The sequence below is a fragment of the Anas acuta genome, chromosome 22 (genome assembly GCF_963932015.1).
Source record: "Anas acuta chromosome 22, bAnaAcu1.1, whole genome shotgun sequence".
NCBI lineage: Eukaryota > Metazoa > Chordata > Aves > Anseriformes > Anatidae > Anas > Anas acuta.
Window position 1 is genome coordinate 1755682 of NC_089000.1, and position 20167 is coordinate 1775848.

Sequence of the window (20167 nt, forward strand, 5' to 3'; positions counted from 1 at the left end):
CCTCACGGGGATGAAGGGGGAAGGGGGGGGGGGGGGAGGCGAACCGGCGCCGGGAGCGGGCCCGCTCCGCCCGCCCGTCCCCTCCACACAGCCGGAGGGGGCCGCCCTCACCTCTCGATAACGGAGGCGAGCAGCTGCGGGAGCTCCTTCATCTCGAAGGCCGAGTAGGAGGCGGAGAGCAGCGGCCGCACCGCCACCTCCCAGCCCGGCTCCGCCGCGGGCCCGGCCCCGCCGCCCGCCGCCATCTTGCCGCTGTGCTTGGCCGCGGGGGGGGGGGGGGAGGAGAGGGGGGGGGGCGGGGGCCGGAAGAGCCTCCCCGAGCCTCCCCCCGCCGCGCAGCACGGGACGGGAAAGCGGCCACTGCGCCTGCGCACTGCGTGAGTCAGCGCCTTTGGGGGGCGGCGCGTGCGCGGTGAGGGCGGCGGGGGGGGGAGAAAGGCTGGGGGGAGGGCGGGGTCTCGCTGAGGTAAAAGCGGGTGCGCAGCAAAGAGCAGGCGGTGAGGAGTGGAAGAGAGCGGTGTTGTAATAAATACAGTTCACGGAGAGAATTCACAGTCACATTCCTCCTCCCTCCCGCCCCTCCAAAGCCCGATGAGGCAGTTTCCCCCCACACTAAAGTGACTTTCACCTCACAAGCCCCCAACCCAGTTCCCACAGCTCCATCCAAATTGCAACTGGTGTCAGTCTGCATCCTTCCATCACCACGATTCTCAGTCAGAAGAAGAGGTGAGCATCCACAGAACACACCTTTAGTATTATCTTCACTGAAAACAGGGATTTTAGGGCTTTAACAGAGAGCGCAGGGAGGTCTGGGAGTGTTTTGTTTTGTTTTATACAGTCACAACATCCTTCTGTCTCTTCACTCTCTCTCTTCCATTTCTTCTCAGGAAACATACCGTTTTGTTGTACAAGCAGCTTTTCCTTGTATGTATCTTCCAGTAGAAACGCAAGATTAACGTTTACATTCATCATGGTCACTCAGGATGGCATCTCTAACTGAGCCCAGGGGCGATGCTGGGTCACAGGTCACAAACCAGCCCAGGTCCCAGGTACCTTTCTCCAGCCTCATTCTTCATCACACGTAGCCTTACCGCCAGGCACGGTTCAGCAGTTTCACCTGAGCCAGTCTCTTTGTGATCATAGTAGCAAAAACTAGCCCAAAGAGGACACTGCTTATCAGCACGTAGTCGTAGTCATCTTTCAGGACATCAAACTGCTTTGAGGGGTACACTCGGGTCTGGTAGATGTCCAGGCCATATGCAACAACCTAGAGAGACAACACTGTGAGCAGGTAGTGCAGCTTCCTGCAGAAACGCATTTACATTTAAAAATTAAAAACAAAAAAAACTAACCCACATCTACAGTTCTGATTACAAGAAGAAATAATTAAGCAGTGAGCAGCTACATGATCTGAAGTTACAGACCTGCTTGTCACAGGCTACCATATCACACTGCTCCCCCCACAAATTCCACAGCTCTACATGGAAGTGTTTCCCTTTTACTCACCAAACACGTAGACTCTAGACCAGAGGGGGCTGTATAAATCCCTCTTATTTGGGATACAGTTTGATTGTAGTTGATAAACCTCTCAGCATGGATCTGCACATCAGGGGAGTATGGAATCAAGTTCTCTTCTCTGAAAGGTATTTCAAAAGAAAGGTATTTAAAGAGAAACCAAAACCCAGCTATACACACAGCATGCAAAGGACACCACCTAATCATCACAAGTTAGTGAACTAAAACAGCAAACTCAGCAGCTTTTCCCCAGCGCAGATTCTTTTTTACTGTAAGACAAACCAAGCATGCCAGCTGGATCAGGCTACACTGGAGCAGCCTCCTTTTAGAGTTCTACATTTTTTTCTGTGTCACTCTTAAAAACTTCAGCCCATTAGACACCTACTTCTTAGAGTGCAGACAAGAGGCTTTTTGCTAACAGTAAGACCTGCTGTAATACAGACTGGGAGCAAAGTAGCCTCACTTAAATTCATGCAAGAATTACCCTTATTCTGTCCAGGACAAATTGTTCTACTTCACACTATATTATACACAAAATCCATCACTATTCAAAGCTGCCCAGGAACAACCGTTATTGTGCCTTGCCTACCTGGTCTGCTCTGTAGGAATCTCTGGGCGACGAGGATCCAGCAGAGCCTTTGGAAGAGAGAGGATAGCCCCAGAGGGAAGCCCAACTGTGCATTAAAAGAAGTGCATCTTAAAAACAGTCATTTCTGACAGCATTTTCTAATGACTAACACAAATGCTCTCCTGGTGCACATCCAGGACTCCAAAACAGCCCACAACAAGCAGGATTTTAGCCAGAGAAATTCATCTGAGCACAATGCCTGGTTTATGCACGTAACACAAACATTCAGATCAAAGCAGCTCCCACTTACTGAGCAAGTGACGGCTGGTGATGCCCCGCTCAGTGATGGTGGCTTCCATGGCACTGATAGCAGAGGGGAAGATATAAGACTGCTGGAGGACCTGAGGTAAAAGCGGGCGGTCCAGGGAGCTGAAGGCTGTGGCATTGTATTGCTCCGTCCCCTCATACAGCTCCAGCACAGTGAACTCATTCCGACGCGCTTTTGTGTTCCAGTACTGATACTGAAACGAGAGGGGTTTTAGGAATGTAGAGTACATTGAGTCAACAGCAGGAAACAGAGTCAACAGAGGATGGTCCAAGCATCTTCTCCACATCCTATCTCCTAAACAGGAAGGACAGAATAATACTCCTTACCACCACCCAGTTCTCCGAATGGACCATGTGGACAGGCCCCTTTGCTTTCTTTTGTACCGAAGAGTGGATGATTCTGCCTGTGACTCCATCAATCAGATATATTCCAACGAAAGTGCGCTCATGATGTGTATCTGTGCTCTCTGTCACCACAGCAAGCAGGTTTGGATTCAAGGACTATAGCAGCAGGAAAAAAAAACAACAAGTGAAACCCTTGCTTTTAGTGCCACAGGCAACATGCTTATCTGCATTTCATCCAGGACTAGTCACACAAAACAAAGCATCCTACTCACACAAACCCTATGGAGAAACCAGCAGCAATTTCCCCATCATCATACATTTGACTGATTTAATTGCTGCAAGAAAAGATTTTATAAATAAAACCTGCATCAAAATTAGTCTCATCTGCAAGAAGTTATGGATATTGATATAGATATAGATAGGAAAAAATACGGATACATATAGGAAAAAAGGCAACACAGGGCGAAGGCTTAATCTCAGCCTAGTGCCTACAAAAGGTGTTGAAATGTTGCAGTGAGCTAATGCATCAACAAAAAGTTCCTACAGCACCTTATAGAGAACACTGCGATCTCCCATCACGCGGCCTTGTGAGTGCACATGCTCATTGGATCTCTTCCCTTTCACTGCTACTATCTTTTGTACTTCAGGGGATATGAACACCTCCCAGATCTCATCCGTTGTAAGGTCCTACAAGGAGAAAAGCACAACGCAGGAGGTTTTATCTTGTCCTCAGAAACCATCTTCACCAGTAAAACAAAGGGAACTTTCTCTGCTTTTAGATTTTAAAATTTTTAAGACACATTTAAAGCCTAGAAGACATAAGTCAGCAGGATTACTTCTATTCCATGCCAAGCTATATAAACCCACTGAAAAGATCTACCACTATCCAGTAGATGTTTAAGAAAGTAAAATCACTTAGATTGCAATACATCTTCCACACCTTTTTCAGCCTGAATCCGGAGAGCCTGCCCTGCTCAGCATCCACTAGATAAAAGAAGATAGAATGGGCTATTTCTTCTAACTGACGAAGAACATTCTTAGTTGCCGGGAAAGCTGTAACCTGGAAAAGCAAAGAAATTTAAACAGGTTAAAACTGAACTGAAAGACAAACAAAACAAACAAACAAAAAAAAACCAACAAAACACAGGCAGATTAATTGAAACATTTTCAACAGGACGAGGTCTGTCTCATCAGGATAATCTCCTATTTTTGTGTAAAACGCAATTCACAGAATCAAACAACTGTAGGGGTTGGAAGGGACCTCCAGAGATCATCAGGTCCAGCCCCCCTGCCAAAGCAGGTTCCTCAGAGCAAGCCGCCCAGGTAGGCATCCAGACAGGCCTTGAATATCTCCAGAGGAGGAGATTCCACAACCTCCCTGGGCTGCCTGCCCCAGTGCTCCGTCACCCTCCCATGAAATTCTTCTGCATGTTGGGGCGGAACTGCCTGGGCTCCATTTGTGGCTGTTGCCCCTTGTCCTGTCCCCACAAACCACTGAAAAGAGGTTGGCCAAATCCCTCTGTCTCCCACACTTAAGATACTCATAAAAATTAGTAAGATCCCCTCTCAGTCTTCTTTTCTCAAGGCTGCATGGACTCTCAGCCCCTCTTCACAGGGGAGATGCTCCAGGCCTCGTATCACCTTTGTGGCCCTTCGCTGGACTCCTTCCAGGAGATCCCTGTCTTTTTTGTACCAGGGAGCCCAGAACTGGACACAGTACTCCAGGTGAGGCCTGACCAGGGCAGAGCAGAGGGGGAGGATCCCGTCCCTTGACCTTAAGAGGAGAGACTGACTGGCCTGTAGTTTCCCGGATCCTCCTTAAACATCTTTGATTTTTTTATATTTTTTTTTAAACTCAACATCTTTTTGTTTTGCTCCAAGAGATATCATTAGCCATAACATGAAGAAAACTGTCTCCAGGCAAAGCAATTTACCTTGTACTCATCATCGATCAGAAGCAGTACTTTGGCATAGTCTTGATCCATAATAGGCAGAAGCAAAGTCTGAAGAATCTGACGCTTCAAAACAGGGGGTGCTACTTGACTTCTCTTCCCAAAGATAGGGTTAAAGACATACAGAAAGCTCATTTTGGTTTCCTAAAAAAGATGCAAAACTTTAAGTCAGACAAAAGAGGTGCTTGTCTACCTGCCACCTGCCAGCATTCACTATTCCATCAAAGTATTCTGCCTGGACCACTGAAGAGATTTTTCTATCGAGACCACATCATGGGTGATGGAGGAAAGGGACTCACCTTGTCCTTAACAAGCAAGGTGCATTGTGGAGGGTGGGGGAAATGGGCTGTTGTTCTTTGGACCATCAGCTTAAAAGAGGCACCCGGTCTCACATTCCTGAGGTACTGCTTCCACAAGATGGTGCCAGAACTGCTTTCAATGCCAAAAAGCTGAGCAGAGAGACACAATAAAACCCGAAGTTAAGAACACATCTCTCACATTCAAGTACTGCATCCTTATTCCAAGTATGACAAGGAAAAATAATTTTAGTCCCTATCCAAAGCTACCACAAAACATCTCCTCAAGACATTCTACTCAAGCACAGGTAGAAACGGGAGAAATTCAGTGCTGAGACTCTAAACTTCAGCCCAGAATCAGGTTCTTACCCTGACTTCCTCACCTTTCCTGAAGCAGTGACCATCACCATCATTTTCTGGAGGTTGAACTCATCTCTGGCTAAATTGTCAATGTTAATCTCATTTTTAATCTGACTCCGGGGTTTCCTGGCATCATAAAACATTTTCCAAAGATGGGCAGTCCAGGCTTGCAGCAGGATAAGCTGGGAGGACAACCGCTTCAGAAACATCCCCAGCAAACCATCTGCAAATAGACCAATGGTGATAACAAGGGGAAAAAGGTTACATCCCACTCCACAATTACCAATCTTGACCAGCAGAAAAACCACAGCCATGCACAAACCTAGGACAGCCGTTTGCCTCTGCCTTCCCATGCAGAAAAGCAGGGTTATAGTTATCGCTTATGACACACCTTCTAACATTTACCAACCTTCTTGCCACTAGTGTAGTTTATTCCAAAGGACATTCTCACCAACTGAAAGCAAACCTTCCTGCAGTGTAGAGGATCTCTTCCTTAATGTTCCTTCTTTCTTGCTGGCAGGCTTGCAGCAAGCACCCTCCTAAAGCTAACCCACCTACAAGGTCAGTATCTCCCCTCTGCACTCATCACTTAGAGCAACAAAAACACTTGTAGTTAAAAAATACTTAATTCTACCCAATTAGGGTTTATACTTTGCTACTTGAAAGGAGCAAAACCAGCAGGCTTCACATATATTTCACCACTGGGAAAGCAAGCAAAAAGCAGATTGAGTTCCACTAGAAGGCGTTAGTCAGAAGGATTAGACAAGGATTAGACAACACTGCATGCAGTCTGAGGTTACCTTGAATGGCTGCATCCAGGACAGCAAGAAAAAACAAAACAAAGCAAAAACAAAAGCTATTGCAAAGGAGTCTTCCAGAAAGAACACTATAAGAGGATCAAAGGGAAATTTTTAAGGGAGATGGCCAAAATCCCTCCTACTGCTGCCAACTATTTTTGACTGTAAGAATGTAATACATTCACCTGCTCTACCTTTGGCACTGAACTTTAAACAAATATGGGTTTATTTCTGCTCACTTGAATTGCCAGGAGTTGAAATCTCAATCTCAACTCTCAGATCAGATGAAAAAGAAAATATTTGTTCAGGAAGAAAAAAGAAACTCGTGCATAATCTCGTTAAGTCTATGGCTTACCTGCTTTCTTTCCAAACTCTCCCTCCAACTCAGCCTGTGCACCTGTGAGAGGTAGATCCACCATCTCCAAGCTCACCACTTCTGCCAGTGACTCCTCTCTACTCCATAAAACTTTTCCTGGTAAGAAATATGAGTAGGATATTGGGAAAAATCAAAATAAAGTAAGAGCATACTACATATCTGTGCTATGCCTAGTTGGTGTTGCTCATAAAGCCCTTTCATCTTAATCTCCGAGAAAACGCTTTTGGAGGAAAAATCATTACTTGGTATAGAAATATCTTCCTGGTGCTTCAAATGCAAATCATTGTTCTTCATTAAATGCAAAATAGAATAAACCTAATAAAACACACTTTGCTTTTTCATGGACAGACCGATACATTATGCAACTGGAGCCACTATTGAAAAAAAAAAAAAAAAAAAAAAAGCTCAAGAACACTAAAACCGATTTAATGTTTTAAAAGGGTTGAAATCTGTAAAGTTTATTCAAAATATTTAATATTCAGTATGAACTTACAGATGCCTTTTAACCCCTATAATATTCATGTCACCAAAATGGACTTTCAACCCTTTGTCCAAATTAGCATTTCTGCCATGAGGATTTTTTCCTGAAGAAACATTGAGGAAACTTTACAACACAGGTTAAGGTCTCATCCTACATTAAGAGTTTTGAAATCTAAAATAAATAAATCAAAATAAAAATCCAAAGGCTCTGTCTGTACAAATATCACAGAATAGTTTCCTATGAAAGATGTGAAAGAGGGTGAAAGATGATGCAAGCCTCCAGTATCTTTCAGGAGATATAGTTTCAGGGGATAAAGCTCAAGAGATTTCAATTAATTTTGGCAGTTTCCAAAGAACACATTTATAAGATACAAGAACTGGGTTGTACAGCACTGGAATCTTCTCGTCCTACAACAAGAAGGTATACACTGGTAAAAAAAAAAAAAAACAAAAAACAGACCAGGTTAGCTGTTCATGCTAATTACCTGGCTGCTGAAGGAACATCAGCATGTGGTCTTCTGTTTGCACCAATGCTCGATAGCCCACAGAGTCATCCTTCTTCAGGAAAACTTGGATATATAGCTGGAAAAAAATAAAAGGCGAGCAAAACAATAAGGTTAATGATCACATCACCTTCTTGGAGGAAAGCAAAACCTCAGGCCTCTGAGGTGAAATGAGCAAATGGTACAATTGCACACAGTAATCCTGTACATTCACAGAATGCCTTGCATCTCATCTGGGCAGCTCTACAAATCCTGCCAAATCAGGGTATAAGGGTATTGCAAGTCTCATAAATCACAGGATTGAAGTAATCTCTCCCTGCTCACCTGCTCTGGTTTGGCACCATTATGCTCCAGGTTAAAGGTAATTGTGGTATCCAACAACCTTTGTCCAGTTTCAACCAGGTAGAGATTAATATTGTAGGTTTGATTGGAACAGGTTAAGGATTCCTGTAATATCATGCAAAAAAAAAAAATGCTGAGTTGAACTTAAATGCCACGCCAAATTCTGCACAAGAATTTCATGTTGAGCAAGAACTATGGCTTCTAGATGGTTCTGCATTATTTGTGTGGAAGTGGTACGACACCTTTTACATTTTGCTCCAACAAGCAAAGGAAGAAAATGGACTGTCAAGTACTTCCATTCTTGAGAACAACCTGCCTTATACCTGTTTCTGGGAATCCTCCAGAGCATTTCCTGCATAAAGGTCATCAGAGTTTACAGGTTTCTGAAATGAGAAGAGGTAACATGGCTTGAGTCCCCAATGGAAGTATAAAAAATAAAAATAAAATGTTTTTTGACTGCCTGACAAGTCTCAGCTTGACTCTTAAGTCAGGCAGGAGATAGTTCTGATAAAGTTCACATCAGTAAAGTAGACTTCTGGGTTACACACTAGCGACACAGCACTAGCCAATGCTAAAAAAAAAAAAAAAAAAAAGCAAAAAGCAGGCTGTACATAGGACAGCATGCCTCACCAAGCCAGGGATAGCCTTAGCTGTGAATGTAATCAAGATCTGCTTGCATGACCATTGACATCCTACGTCTGAGAAGATAATTAAATCTTGCTCTCTACAGCTGCTAGTCATCCCTTGGCCTATGAAGGAAAACACTTGCGGAACCCACCCCAAGGAACAGCCACACTACGGAGCTCTGCTACATAGTACCAGCAAATTGCACCAACCAGTTCACTCCTGCAGGTCAGCACAGCAGCCACAGTCTTCTCTCCAGTTGTTGCAAAGCTCACCAGGGCTGCCTGAGAAAAAAAAAAATAAAAGAAGCAGAAAGTCATAAAACAAACAAGAAAAACCCCAAACCTCAACAAAAACTACCCATGAAACAAATTAAGCCAGTGCAGAATTAACAGATAAGCTTTCACAGTCAATTTTTTAATTGTATTGTTTCACCAAAAAACAAACAAACAGAAAACTCTAAAGCTGAAAATATTCCTAAGACAGGTCACATAGATACACGCATCTCTCCATCCACCTCAAACCCAGGAAGCCATCTCAATGCTGACAGCTACCAGCAACAAAGTATAACAAAACCCACTTTTGGAAACATGTCAGCTGATGCTATAAATGCAACCAAATGGTTTTCAGATGTTGCAGCAGAGAACACAATTGAAAAAAAGAAGCTCAGCAGCTTGTTAAAAACACTTAGCACAGGGGTGTTTGTTTTTAAGCTGTAATCAGCCCTCTCAGTTAAATGCTCATTTTTGATTACCTGTTGGAAGTCTCGAAGGTGGCTGAGCAGCCCATGTTTGTACTGCAGCAGAGAGAAGTGGGTAGGAGACAATTGCAAGAAGAACTGAGTCCGTGAGGCATTGATTAGATTGGGTTGAGTGGCCAACACCCTGGGCTGGAAGCCATCAGCAAACTCCAGGTCAAGTGACTGTGGAAAGGAGAGAAGCATATGTTGTCATGAAAACTTTTTCTTCAGTGAAACGAATAGCTTCCTTTTATCAGCAGCAATATACATTTTATGAAAAAGTTCCATCAGGAAAGAAAAAAAAAGAGAAAAAGCAAGGAGAGCTGGATTACCCTTGAAGCAAAGCTCTGGAAACATCAATCCAGAAGTACTGATACAGACACAATACGTAGTTTTCTCTCCTTTCCCTCAACTTCTGGATCACGCCCCTCCCCCCCCCAAACACACACCTCTTCAGTCGTTCTGCAGTTTGAGAATAGAACTGCTGTACTCCCAGGCTCAGTCAGGCCCCAAATTAGTTGGGCAATGAATTGTGTACAGTGCTCTCTCAGTACTGCTCACCTGCAGTGGGATCTGCTTCATTTCCTGCTCTGTCTCCAAGGAGCAAACATAAAGAGAATGCGTATCCACGTCTGCACACACCAGCACTGCCTCCCCCACCACGCTGCATGCTCCGTTTAAGCTCTTCAGCCACGGGGCTGCTACTTTGGTCTGCCAATTGAGACATAATGAAGATGTCAACGGCATAAAAGTCTTCAAAAAAAAATCGGCCACAGCCAAAGATATTTAAGATAGAATTATTTTTACACATGACCCCGGGATAAACTGTCTATCACGCTCTGATTTCCAAAATGGTCTTGACTAGCAACTACAAGGACAATTAAGATTGCTTTCAGGGCATTCAATGGTGAAATCCATTTCTTGGCCAGGAGGCAATGCCATGGTGAAAGGGAAGTTTAATTGCATCACACTAACAATTAATTACTCTGCACAACACGTTTATTAACATCAAGCTCAACATTTTGGAGCCATGATCAAGCATTACCTGTTCTGTGATTTCTCCATCTTCTACACTGAACGTTAAAACATTCAAGTGGCTCTGGGGAACGATTCCAAGCACATGGATCACTCCGGTCCCACGGGAATATAACAGCTGGTACCGAGTACTCTCACTGCAAGAGAAGCAGTGGCAATGAAGCACCTCTTTCTCATGTCATCGTTTGCAGAAGCATAAGACAAGTACAGCATCCTTTTATCCCCAAGGCATCAGAGTCTGACAAAAGTTTACGCTTCTACTGAAAATACATTCTCACCTTTCTGGTAAGTGTTCTACCCATTTCAGGTGCCCGTTGGACAGGTAGTGAAGGGAGATAGCTGCTTTCTTCAGGACTGCCACGTACTTCACCGTGTCCTGTAGCCCCACCAAACTAGCTGTCTGGAAACTAAACACAAGTCAGAAACAATGAATTAGAAAGTAATCTTTAGGATAAAAATCACCCTATTGAACACCTCCTTCAAATATTTAAGGCCTATCTTGAAGTACAGCTTACAAGTCACTTTAGCTATCCTTGCTGATTTCGAGCCTGATCATTTGACTGGAATCTAAATAGCCCAATGCAAACACGTTTAACATTGTATGTGGGAAGAAAAGAAAACACCCATGAAATAAAAAGTGTATCGTCTACTACTGGTTAGCAAAGACACAAAAACAGCATTAAATTCAACTAATTGTGCATCGCTATAGAATTTATCCAGATGTTATTTTGGAAACCTCACATCCAATATATCCCCATAACACAGATCCAAAGTAGGAGACCCCCTTCCTCCTCTGTAGGCCACCACGACAAAGGGAAGAACACAGCCCAAACACGAGTCTTACCTGCCAGTGTCCAGTGACGTCTCCCAGTTCAGCCCTCCAATGTTGGTCTCCCAGGAACGCAGAATGCGCCCAGCATTGGACACGGTGATCGCATCTGCTCAGGAAACAAACACAAAGCTTACGTCCACCACAACTCCACAAAGCAAGGAGCTCTGGCAAGCCTCGCAGATCCCAACACACGGCTGAGATCCTGTTTTAAGGACAATCGCTCACACCTGCCTGCTCTCCTTACCCTGCCCATGGACCAGCATCGCGTCTATCGCTCCTTCGGGGGTTGCTTTGTCTACATGGCGCCACACTGAAAGAAACACGGTTAAATGAGAACGAGATTCACTCCCCAGGAGTATTTAGCTGTTGTTATTTTTAAAACCCACAGCAAAAAGCTCCAGCAGGGTGCAGCCTGCCTGCCCTAATGAAGCAGCTGAAGCTCCCCCAGCCCAGCACCGCGCTGCCCTCAGCCCCCCACGGCTCCAGCCGCGCTCTGCCCCCCCCCGGCCCCGCTTCACTCACGGATTTCGCCGTTCCTGGAGCTGAGCGCGGCCACCACGTTCTGCTGGGTGGCCGCCAGCAGCTTCTTGGAGCCCTGCGCGGCCTCCAGGGAGGCGAACTTCAGCTTCCCCACGTACTGCTGCCTCCTGCGGGGACACAAGACGCCGGGCCCGTGAGGCGGACCGAGGGCAGAGCAACCCCAGGAGGCACCCCCCAAGCACTCACCAGTCGAATTTCCCCACTTGGTCCTCGTAGACAGCAGCGCCCAGCGGCACCAGCAGCAGCAGCGCCCACAGCCCCGCCGCCATAGCAGCACCGCCAAGCTCCCAGCGTGCCCCGCCACAGGAAACCGGGGCTTTAACACCTCCCTAGGGCCGCACTCAACGCTGCCTGAGTGAAAACCCGGACCTAGAACCGCGGCGGTGTCCCCACAGCAGCCCGAAACGGGTCGGGGTGAGGGGAAGCGGCGGCAGCCCCCGCCCCTCACAGGGGAGCCGGAGCCAGCCCCGGCCCCCTCAGCGGGCAGCCCGCCGCCGCCTCTCCCAGCAGCCCCCGCGGCGGCCGGGGCCCCGCAGGCGCCATGCCGAAATCCAGGCGAGACCGCAAGGGTGAGCCCCCAGCTCCCCTCCCCGGCTGTCCCCCCCTCATCTCCCCTCACTAACGCGTATTATCTCCCCTCAGTATCCCTGACGAAGACGCCCAAGAAGGGGCTGGAGGCCAAGCAGGCGCTGATCGCTGAGGTGAGCCCCGCGCGGCCGCCGCGTTTCCCCCGTTCCCCCCCCCCCCACCTCACGGTGCGCTCCCCACTGACGGCTCTTCACACAGCTGCGGAAATGCGCCGACACCTACAAGCACATCTTCGTCTTCTCCGTCGCCAACATGAGGAACAGCAAGCTGAAGGACGTCCGCAACGCCTGGAAGCACAGCCGGTGAGCTGCCGGCCCCGGGGTGGGGAAGGGGGAATTGGGATTCAAGGCGCTTCTCCCCCCCTCCTTCACCTCCTCTCTCTCTGCAGGATTTTCTTCGGGAAGAACAAAGTCATGATGGTGGCGCTGGGGAAGGAGCCGAGCAGCGAGTACAAGGAGAACTTGCACCAGGTGGGTGCTGAGGGTAGTAGGGGATGCTGGCCAGGGCCTCCCAAAGCCGTGTCTGGCTTGGAGCAGGCCGTGGAACAGAATGCCCCCCTCATGGGTTCACCTGGTTCTTTTTTCTGCATGTATCGTGTGCTGTTTAATCTGCCCCTGCACACAGATGTGCAAAAGGGGTGGATAATAATCAACACTGAGTATTAGAAACGGTTCTAGGGTCTGTTTCAAAGCTTATTCCAACATACAGGACTGAACTCTAGAAAATGGTGGCCTGGATGTTGCCTCAGCCCCCACGTGGCTTATTTCTTCCAGGTCAGCAAACACCTGAGGGGGGAAGTTGGTCTCCTCTTCACCAACCGCACCAAAGAGGAGGTGGATGAGTAAGTATCACATGTCCATGTCATAGCTGTGACTCTGAAGTGCAGAATGGCCTCTTTCTCATCTCCCTGACTACCTCACTTACTGCCACTCCGATTTATGCTACCTCAAGTAGCAGTGCTGTTTTTTTAGGTATTTCCAACAGTAGGGAGCAGCGCAAAGCCTGCAGTTAAGCGCTGCCTTCCTCTGCTCCCTACGAAAACAAACAAAAAAACATGGAGCAATCTGCCCAGGGAGCATTCCTGTAGCTCAGCCTCTCATTGCCCATCTGTCTCAGCTGGTTCTCCAAATTCAAGGAGGTGGACTTCGCACGAGCAGGGAACAAGGCAACTTACACCGTCGCGCTCGACGCAGGACCCTTGGAGCAATTTCCCCACTCCATGGAGCCTCAGTTACGGCAGCTGGGATTGCCAACAGCTTTAAAGAAAGGTACGTGAGGCGGCTGCTTCGGTTTTGGTCTGTAAGGTCTGTGCAGGCTGTTTTAAGGAGAATATTAGTCAACTGTAACGAGAACTGAGTGTTGGAGAAAATCTGGTGGAAACCTTTCTCCTTGTACAGGTGGTGCTCAAATTTTTTTTTTTTATTCCTCTTGCACTATCTTTCCCAAACCGAAGTCACAGGAGCAGGGAAGCAGCTGACTTTCTGCCATCCTTTTTTTGGTGCAAACAGCTGGGCCTAGCCTACAGCCAGCACACTAGCATTCAATTCAGAAGCCAGATGCATTTTATTTGTTTGTTTTTAGGCTATTACAAAAGCTTTTGTTCCTGCAGGTGTGGTGACGTTACTTTCAGATTATGAAGTCTGCAAAGAAGGGGACGTTCTGACTCCTGAACAAGCTCGTGTGCTGGTGAGTAATGTGACATAGCACCTGCACAAGCCAGTATTTCCTCTGAATTTCTGCAGAGACAAAATCATTAATTGTTTGGTTAAATTCTGCTCAGGGGTCTCAGTTCTTAGACCAAGGTGTGCAGTCCTTTGCATTGGTCAGGGCGATGCAGTGAATATCCTAAAGGGGGTGCCAAAACTCTGCTTTGCCTCTGCAGCGATAAAGCTGAACACCAGGGTTTAACAGCCAGGCTGAAAAAACAGCAATCCAAGGGATGTGTTGGAGGCCAAGGTGGTTGTTCAGTAGGTGCTACTTTGGTGTTCCTTAAACCCAAGCAATCAAGGAAATGGGGCAGCACCAACTCTTGGCTGCTAGGGAAATTCAGTTCTATGTAATATTTCTCAAAACCAGCTTATATGGTACCTGTATTGTTAAATTGGCCACAGAGACAACAGCTCAGAATGACAGGTTTCTGCTCTATCCTAGAAACTCTTCGGCTACGAGATGGCAGAGTTTAAAGTGACCATCAAATTTGTGTGGAACTCTGAGACAGGAGAATTCCAGAAGCTTGTGGGAGACGAGGAGGAAGAAGATGAAGAGGAAGAAGACGATGACATCTGTGAGGACTAGCAGCAGTCCTTGTGTTTGGATGTTAGACAGATCTCTGTTTTAGAGATGAAAGGGGAGGATGTTTTCCTTGCCTGTTTGCAGGGAGAAGATGTATGGCTAACTCAAATCTTGTTAAAAGATGATCTATGCTTTTTTAATATAAATGTATATAAAACTTCAGCTTGGTGTCGGTGCTGTATGAGTGCTGCTGGGATCCAAGGAAATCCCAAGACTCCTGTTTCATTAGGGTCCAGTTTAGCTCTGTAGACGACTTAGGCCAAGTTTAGTTCTGGGTGTAGAGTTGAAGACTGGCAAATGCTCGTAGCAGAAATTTCCCTATATACACCAACTACTTGGTAATTCTTGTTTTGACATAACACACCTGGTAGGTAAGGTTATCGGTTTGGGCTCATCTTCTGATAAGAGCTATGGCTGCCAGAGAAATACCAACCATGTTAAAGCACCACAATTAAGAGGCAGGGACTGGATTAGGAAAATGCTTTATTCTTTCACATAATTATTTAAGATTCCTTATTAACTGAAAGCAGCACTAGACCCTCACCCAGTTACGTTCTCTATTTTCTCCTATTAACTGCATCTTTAAATTACATCATGTGCTCTGTAAAGGCAAACTTCTAGGAGGGGAGACAGTATAAAGCATGGCCCAACGCACCGAGTGCTGAAGGGGGTAGTGTAGGCACAGGCACATGAATCATACAAAGCTTCATCACTACGAGAAAAATCACAACCTGCCATATCAATCAGTGGGGTGGCATGGGCAAGTATCTCTTATGCTTCCAGAGACCTGTGCTTCACCCTCCTGCTGAGCCTCTCATGGCACCAACTTTCTTTTCCCTACCCCAGTCTAGCGGAAATAGTTGGGGCAGTCGTGCGCAGTCAGGTTCCAGGCTGCGTCAAAGGCCTCCACGACAGGCGGGAGCAGGGGCCCCTCTTCGCTGTACTCAAGGTTCTGCTCTAGCTGCTCCAAGCTGGACATCCCGATGATAACGGCGTCTCCCAGAGAACCCTTGTAAAGCAATTTGAGGGTAAGCAATTCCTCTTAGAAACTCAGCTCACCTCCCAAGCCATTTCAGGCCAAACCTTAAATGTTTCTGATAACGCAGTAACTCCAGGATGTTTACGCAACTGATGCAATGGAGTTAAACTCGCATGAACTCCAAGTTGCTATCTCCAAACTGTGCCTACCCCTCAAGGCTGCTAAATCCCACTTTATGAGGGTGGCAGGGGCTATTCTGGGGAATATGAACACTGACTTCCTAGTCAGTGAAAAGCTAAGTCATCTCTGCAAAGAAGCTGGCTGGTGGGGAAACCAAGACCAAAGTAACTGGCACTTAAAATCTTCAACAGCTGACTTGCCCCTACATCCTGATGGGCAGAGACTGCACGGCAATTTTCATTTTGAACCACCATGAACCCACAGGATATTTAGATTAAAAGATAACTGTCCACAGGCATGCAGTAAACCACTGCGTGCTGCAAAAGCTGCCCAATTCAGGTACTGCTGCATAGACTGCTTGGTTATGGCCAGGTCAAACTCTTACCTGCAGTTTGGAGTGATTGTACAGCCAACGCAAAGCAGCAGAAGTCAGGCTTGGTGGGTTGGAACCATAAGCATCTTTCAGAGCTTTTTCTACTAGGGCAATTCCTTCAAAATTGTGCTTCTTCCAGTACCTGCAAGAAGAGAAATCAATGTTACTGCCCTTGTGAATCATAAATCTATATACTAAACAAGTATGAAAGGCTTTTGGGAGCCTCGTACAGTTATCTGTAGCCCCCGAGGTCTTCCACAATCCACCCCTGCAAGTCGGGGAAGCTGAGCCTCAAAACCACTCTGAAAAGCTCAGTCATGTGCCACAGCCCCAGCCGTGTTCAGAAGGAAGTGAGGTGCTCAGTGCCGTTACCCCAATCCTGAACAAGGGCAGCATGAAGGCTGCCCTGCAGCAGCCCAGAAAGGACACAAGCCTGCATAGAATTACTGCACAAGATTCGGTCAGTTTTGCTTCCTCACAGCAGACTGTAAGGTTTTGATTTTTTGTTTTGTTTTTTGAAAATGTAGCCACTCCTGTCCCACCTCCCTATTCTTCCAGGGGTACAAGACACACCTGTCCCTGTAGGCTTGAGCCCAGTCATTCCCAAAAAATCTTCCAGTGGGTTTGCGAGTGTCTTTATCCTCATACTTGTACTTTCCAGTCAGCAGCCCTCCTGCAAAGGGTCAGCAGCGTGTTTAGTGATGAGCTGGCTCTTCTACAGCCCCCATTCCACGTGTTTTTGTCTCAAAGTCTCCTTGACCAGCCAGGCATCCCTGACCCGGATGATGCCTTAACAAATTCCTGTGACCACATACCTATTTTTGTCTCTCCTTTCCAGTGGTCACACCCCTCCAGCCCACACCACCCCGCAGTACCCCTCCTTGCCCACCCCTCCCCGTACCAGCCAGGGGATTGTAGGCGTAGAACCGCAGTCCGAAGTGTCTCAGGCAAGGGAACAGCTCAGCTTCCACCTGGCGAGTGGTTGCATTGTACATGCCCTGCACAAAGGTGAAGACAACAACCTCAAACACTAGCTCATGATAGCAGTGATGTGCACAGGATGGCTTCAGGCCTCCCAGCACGAATCCTGGCTGGTTAAGTCATGACTTAGATCTGCTTATCAGGTGGCACCCAGGTATCATTTAGAGTTGACACCAGGTCTGTCAGCCAGCAGCAACAGTTTATTTGCAGAGCAATGCACTTCTATCCCTCATTAGGCTTTTCTTCTCATTTTAATTTCTGCTCATAAACAAAACTGGGCATTTTGGGATCTGGACTTGCAGCAGATATGCAATCTGGGAAAATAATTTAACTTTTTACTCATTCCTGAAAAAAAAAAATACATCTGCAGCAGCAAGATTCCTCCTCAAAAGTGCTATTCCCATTAAATGGTGTGGGAGTGCCCCTTTCCATAGATCACAGCTTTATCAATCATGCATTAAAGGATCTCAAACAGCCTTTTCCCCACCCTTCCCAGACAATACTATCATCTTATCCAGAGGAGTGGCTTCAGGTCATACCAGTTCATTAGCTGCCTAGGAACAGACTTACAGTACTGCAAACAACAATGTAGAAATTATTTTAGTTTCACATCACACAACTCATTAACTCCAGAAAAAAAAAGTGCATACTCAGCTTTTTCTTGGAAGTGATCTCACTCAACTTGCTCTTCACATGTGTCCTGAAATGCGTCCTGAAAGGACTTGCCAGCCTAACTGCAGCAGCTTCCTTTTAGTGTTTATATCTGGCACACTGGGAGCCACTCTAAGACTTGGGGCTCCCAGCCCCTGCCTCATGGTGACCGACCATTGCTGTCTGCTGTTAAGACACACAGAACCACCTGTGCGTTGTTTTGGTCTGAAGCCTCAGATTCTTTCAGTTCAATCTGTCTCAGCCTCCACAAAAGATCTGCTGGACCATGGAAGGTCCACATCCCTCACCTGATAGACAGTTGGCATCACCCAGTTGTTGTATTTGCAGATGGAGCAGATTTCTGCGACCTCCCACGCTGCATAGTTTGATAGTCCGAGTTCTTTAAACTTCCCCTGTAGAGAAAAGGAATAAAAGGATATTCAAAGCCAAGCTTTAAAAGTGTGTTTGTAAACAGTGCAAGATATGTATGGTGAAAGGGACAGTCACTGAAATTTAGCCCAGAGTTCTCTGCTCATCCCTGTCCAGCTCTTCCAGATAATTACGAATTATAAGACCTAACAAAAACATTTCCCCTATTTCACATTCCTTTTGAATTCACACTTCCAATTTCAGTGGCACTATTAGGTCAACACAGTTCAGGAATTCTTCACCCATTACCTGAACTGATCTGAACCTAGTCTGTTAACACAGCTGAAAACAAAGTTCACAAGTTCTAACGGTTCCAAGCACGCCTGAGAACAAAGTGCACCACATGAACTAGGTGAATGTGCACGAGTGCCAGTTGTATGGCTTCCCCCACCTAGCGCTGTGCAAACCCCACGCTGCAGAGGAACGCAGCGAGCATCCCAATTTAAAATGTGGTGGGAGGGAATCAAGAGACAGTCCAGGACTGGACTTCTTCCCACTTTACTTCTTTGTGCAGCTCATTGCAGGCACGCAGAGTCTCCTCCACCGGGGTGCCGTGGTCAGGGGCGTGGAGGTAGAAGAGCTCCACGCTTGTCCTCTTCAGCCTCCGCAGGGACTCTTCCAGCTGCGATCTCACGCACTCGGGCTTCAGCGTGTTCCCTTCCCATGGGTTGGCCTTGGTGGCGACTTCCACTGGCAGAGAGAAAATGAGCAACGATGAGCAGGGGCTCTGCGGGAACGGAACAGGCTCGGGGCGCCCAGGGATGGCCCCTTTCCCCTCAGGGCCGGGGGTCGCGCCCTCACAGAATCACAGAATTTCTAGGTTGGAAGAGACCTCAAGATCATCGAGTCCAACCTCTGACCTAACACTAACAGTCCCCACTAAACCGTATCACCAAGCTCTACATCTAAATGTCTTTTAAAGACCTCCAGGGATGGTGACTCCACCACTTCCCTGGGCAGCCCATTCCAATGCCTCACAACCCTTTCAGTAAAGTTCTTCCTAACATCCAACCTAAAACCTCCCTGGTGCAACTTCAGCCCATTCCCCCTCGTCCTGTCACCAGGCACGTGGGAGAACAGACCAACCCCCACCTCTCTACAGCCTCCTTTAATGTACCTATAGAGAGCAATAAGGTCACCCCTGAGCCTTCTTTTCTCCAGGCTGAACAAGCCCAGCTCCCTCAGCCGCTCCTCCTAGGACTTGCTCTCCAGGCCCCTCACCAGCTTTGTCGCCCTTCTTTGGACCCGCTCAAGCACCTCGATGTCCTTCTTGTAGCGAGGGGCCCAAAACTGAACACAGTACTCGAGGTGCGGCCTCACCAGAGCCGAGTACAGGGGGACGATCACCTCCCTAGTCCTGCTGGCCACATTGCTTCTTATACAAGCCAGGATGCTGTTGGCCTTCTTGGCCACCTGAGCACACTGCTGGCTCATATTCAGCTGACTGTCCACCATCACTCCCAGGTCCTTCTCTGCCTGGCAGCTCTCCAACCACTCATCTCCCAGCCTGTAGTTCTGCTTGGGGTTATTGCGCCCCAGGTGCAGGACCCGGCACTTGGCCTTGTTGAACTTCATGCAGTTGGCCTCAGCCCATGTCCAGCCCATCCAGATCCTCCTGCAGAGCCTTCCTACCCTCGAGCAGATCGACACACGCACCTAACTTGGTGTCATCTGCAAACTTACTGAGGGTGCACTCAATCCCCTCATACCATCGATTAAGATATTAAAGAGGACCAACCCCAGCACCGAGCCATGACCCCTTCCCCTCCGCCCCCTGCTCCCCCCTCACCACCTTCCCCCTGCCCGTTACCCGAGTGCTCTCCGGCGGCCAGCAGCGAGCCCAGGATGCGCTCGGACTCGCCGCCCGCGTACATGTACGCGGTGTCCAGCAGGCGGTGGCCCCGCCGCACGAAGGCGTCCAGCAGCGGGGCGCTCCCCTCAGGAGCCACCCGCCGCCCCAGCTCCATGGCGCCCAGCACCACAGCGGGTCTCGCGCCTCTCGCCGCCATCGCTGCCTCTGGCACTGGGCAGGCGCGGGCAGGGGGAGCCTCCTTGTTGCTCGC

General features: G+C 47.6%; 4 protein-coding genes across 8 annotated transcripts in view; 1 reads left to right on the forward strand and 3 right to left on the reverse strand.

The window, feature by feature from the left end:
- UBR4 (ubiquitin protein ligase E3 component n-recognin 4) overlaps positions 1 to 287 on the reverse strand; it is a 77684-nt gene extending 77397 nt beyond the window's left edge. For all 5 annotated transcript variants that reach the window (XM_068658603.1, XM_068658601.1, XM_068658600.1 and 2 more), the window contains exon 1: positions 112 to 287. In XM_068658603.1, the coding sequence (XP_068514704.1) occupies positions 112 to 245 (134 nt within the window). In that variant the 5' untranslated portion in view covers positions 246 to 287. The remainder of the gene's footprint in view (positions 1 to 111) is intronic.
- Positions 288 to 727: 440 nt separating this feature from the next.
- On the reverse strand, positions 728 to 11950 carry EMC1 (ER membrane protein complex subunit 1). Its single transcript, XM_068658604.1, has 23 exons — positions 11818 to 11950; positions 11614 to 11738; positions 11336 to 11401; positions 11104 to 11197; positions 10538 to 10666; positions 10270 to 10396; positions 9786 to 9935; positions 9240 to 9407; positions 8698 to 8769; positions 8185 to 8244; positions 7844 to 7966; positions 7502 to 7598; positions 6516 to 6632; positions 5387 to 5586; positions 5007 to 5156; positions 4690 to 4851; positions 3696 to 3815; positions 3305 to 3442; positions 2738 to 2911; positions 2394 to 2604; positions 2105 to 2189; positions 1507 to 1636; positions 728 to 1267 (listed from the first exon to the last, which is right to left on the reverse strand). Exons 1-23 carry the CDS (start codon positions 11898 to 11900, stop codon positions 1088 to 1090), a joined length of 2961 nt encoding a protein of 986 aa, XP_068514705.1. The 5' UTR covers positions 11901 to 11950; the 3' UTR covers positions 728 to 1087.
- Positions 11951 to 12121: 171 nt separating this feature from the next.
- Positions 12122 to 14673, forward strand: MRTO4 (MRT4 homolog, ribosome maturation factor). The gene is made up of 8 exons (XM_068658612.1): positions 12122 to 12200; positions 12274 to 12332; positions 12418 to 12521; positions 12608 to 12689; positions 12993 to 13060; positions 13336 to 13487; positions 13829 to 13905; positions 14371 to 14673. Exons 1-8 carry the CDS (start codon positions 12173 to 12175, stop codon positions 14512 to 14514), a joined length of 714 nt encoding a protein of 237 aa, XP_068514713.1. The 5' UTR covers positions 12122 to 12172; the 3' UTR covers positions 14515 to 14673.
- A 304-nt stretch (positions 14674 to 14977) lies between these two features.
- Positions 14978 to 20158, reverse strand: LOC137843394 (aflatoxin B1 aldehyde reductase member 2-like). The gene is made up of 7 exons (XM_068658605.1): positions 19915 to 20158; positions 18607 to 18794; positions 17984 to 18088; positions 16945 to 17041; positions 16617 to 16716; positions 16056 to 16185; positions 14978 to 15520 (listed from the first exon to the last, which is right to left on the reverse strand). The coding sequence occupies exons 1-7, from the start codon at positions 20111 to 20113 to the stop codon at positions 15359 to 15361; spliced, it is 981 nt and encodes a 326-aa protein (XP_068514706.1). The 5' UTR covers positions 20114 to 20158; the 3' UTR covers positions 14978 to 15358.
- Positions 20159 to 20167: the final 9 nt, after the last annotated feature.

What these genes read in the sequence shown, in the direction of transcription:
- MRTO4 (XM_068658612.1), top strand. Translation starts at nt 12,173, where the DNA reads ATGCCGAAATCCAGGCGAGACCGCAAGG. An exon ending in AACGCCTGGAAGCACAGCCG is followed by an intron (nt 12,522 to 12,607) that starts GTGAGCTGCCGG and finishes CTCTCTCTGCAG; the next exon opens with GATTTTCTTCGGGAAGAACA. An exon ending in ACCAAAGAGGAGGTGGATGA is followed by an intron (nt 13,061 to 13,335) that starts GTAAGTATCACA and finishes CATCTGTCTCAG; the next exon opens with CTGGTTCTCCAAATTCAAGG.
- EMC1 (XM_068658604.1), bottom strand. Translation starts at nt 11,900, where the DNA reads ATGGCGGCGGGGCTGTGGGCGCTGCTGCTGCTGGTGCCGCTGGGCGCT. An exon ending in GTAGAACACTTACCAGAAAG is followed by an intron (nt 10,397 to 10,537) that starts GTGAGAATGTAT and finishes CTTCTCTTGCAG; the next exon opens with TGAGAGTACTCGGTACCAGC. An exon ending in TGAAGCAGATCCCACTGCAG is followed by an intron (nt 9,408 to 9,785) that starts GTGAGCAGTACT and finishes TCCTTTCCACAG; the next exon opens with TCACTTGACCTGGAGTTTGC.
- LOC137843394 (XM_068658605.1), bottom strand. Translation starts at nt 20,113, where the DNA reads ATGGCGGCGAGAGGCGCGAGACCCGCTGTGGTGCTGGGCGCCATGGAG. An exon ending in GCAATGAGCTGCACAAAGAA is followed by an intron (nt 18,089 to 18,606) that starts GTAAAGTGGGAA and finishes TTTTCTCTACAG; the next exon opens with GGGAAGTTTAAAGAACTCGG. An exon ending in CGCCTACAATCCCCTGGCTG is followed by an intron (nt 16,717 to 16,944) that starts GTACGGGGAGGG and finishes GACCCTTTGCAG; the next exon opens with GAGGGCTGCTGACTGGAAAG.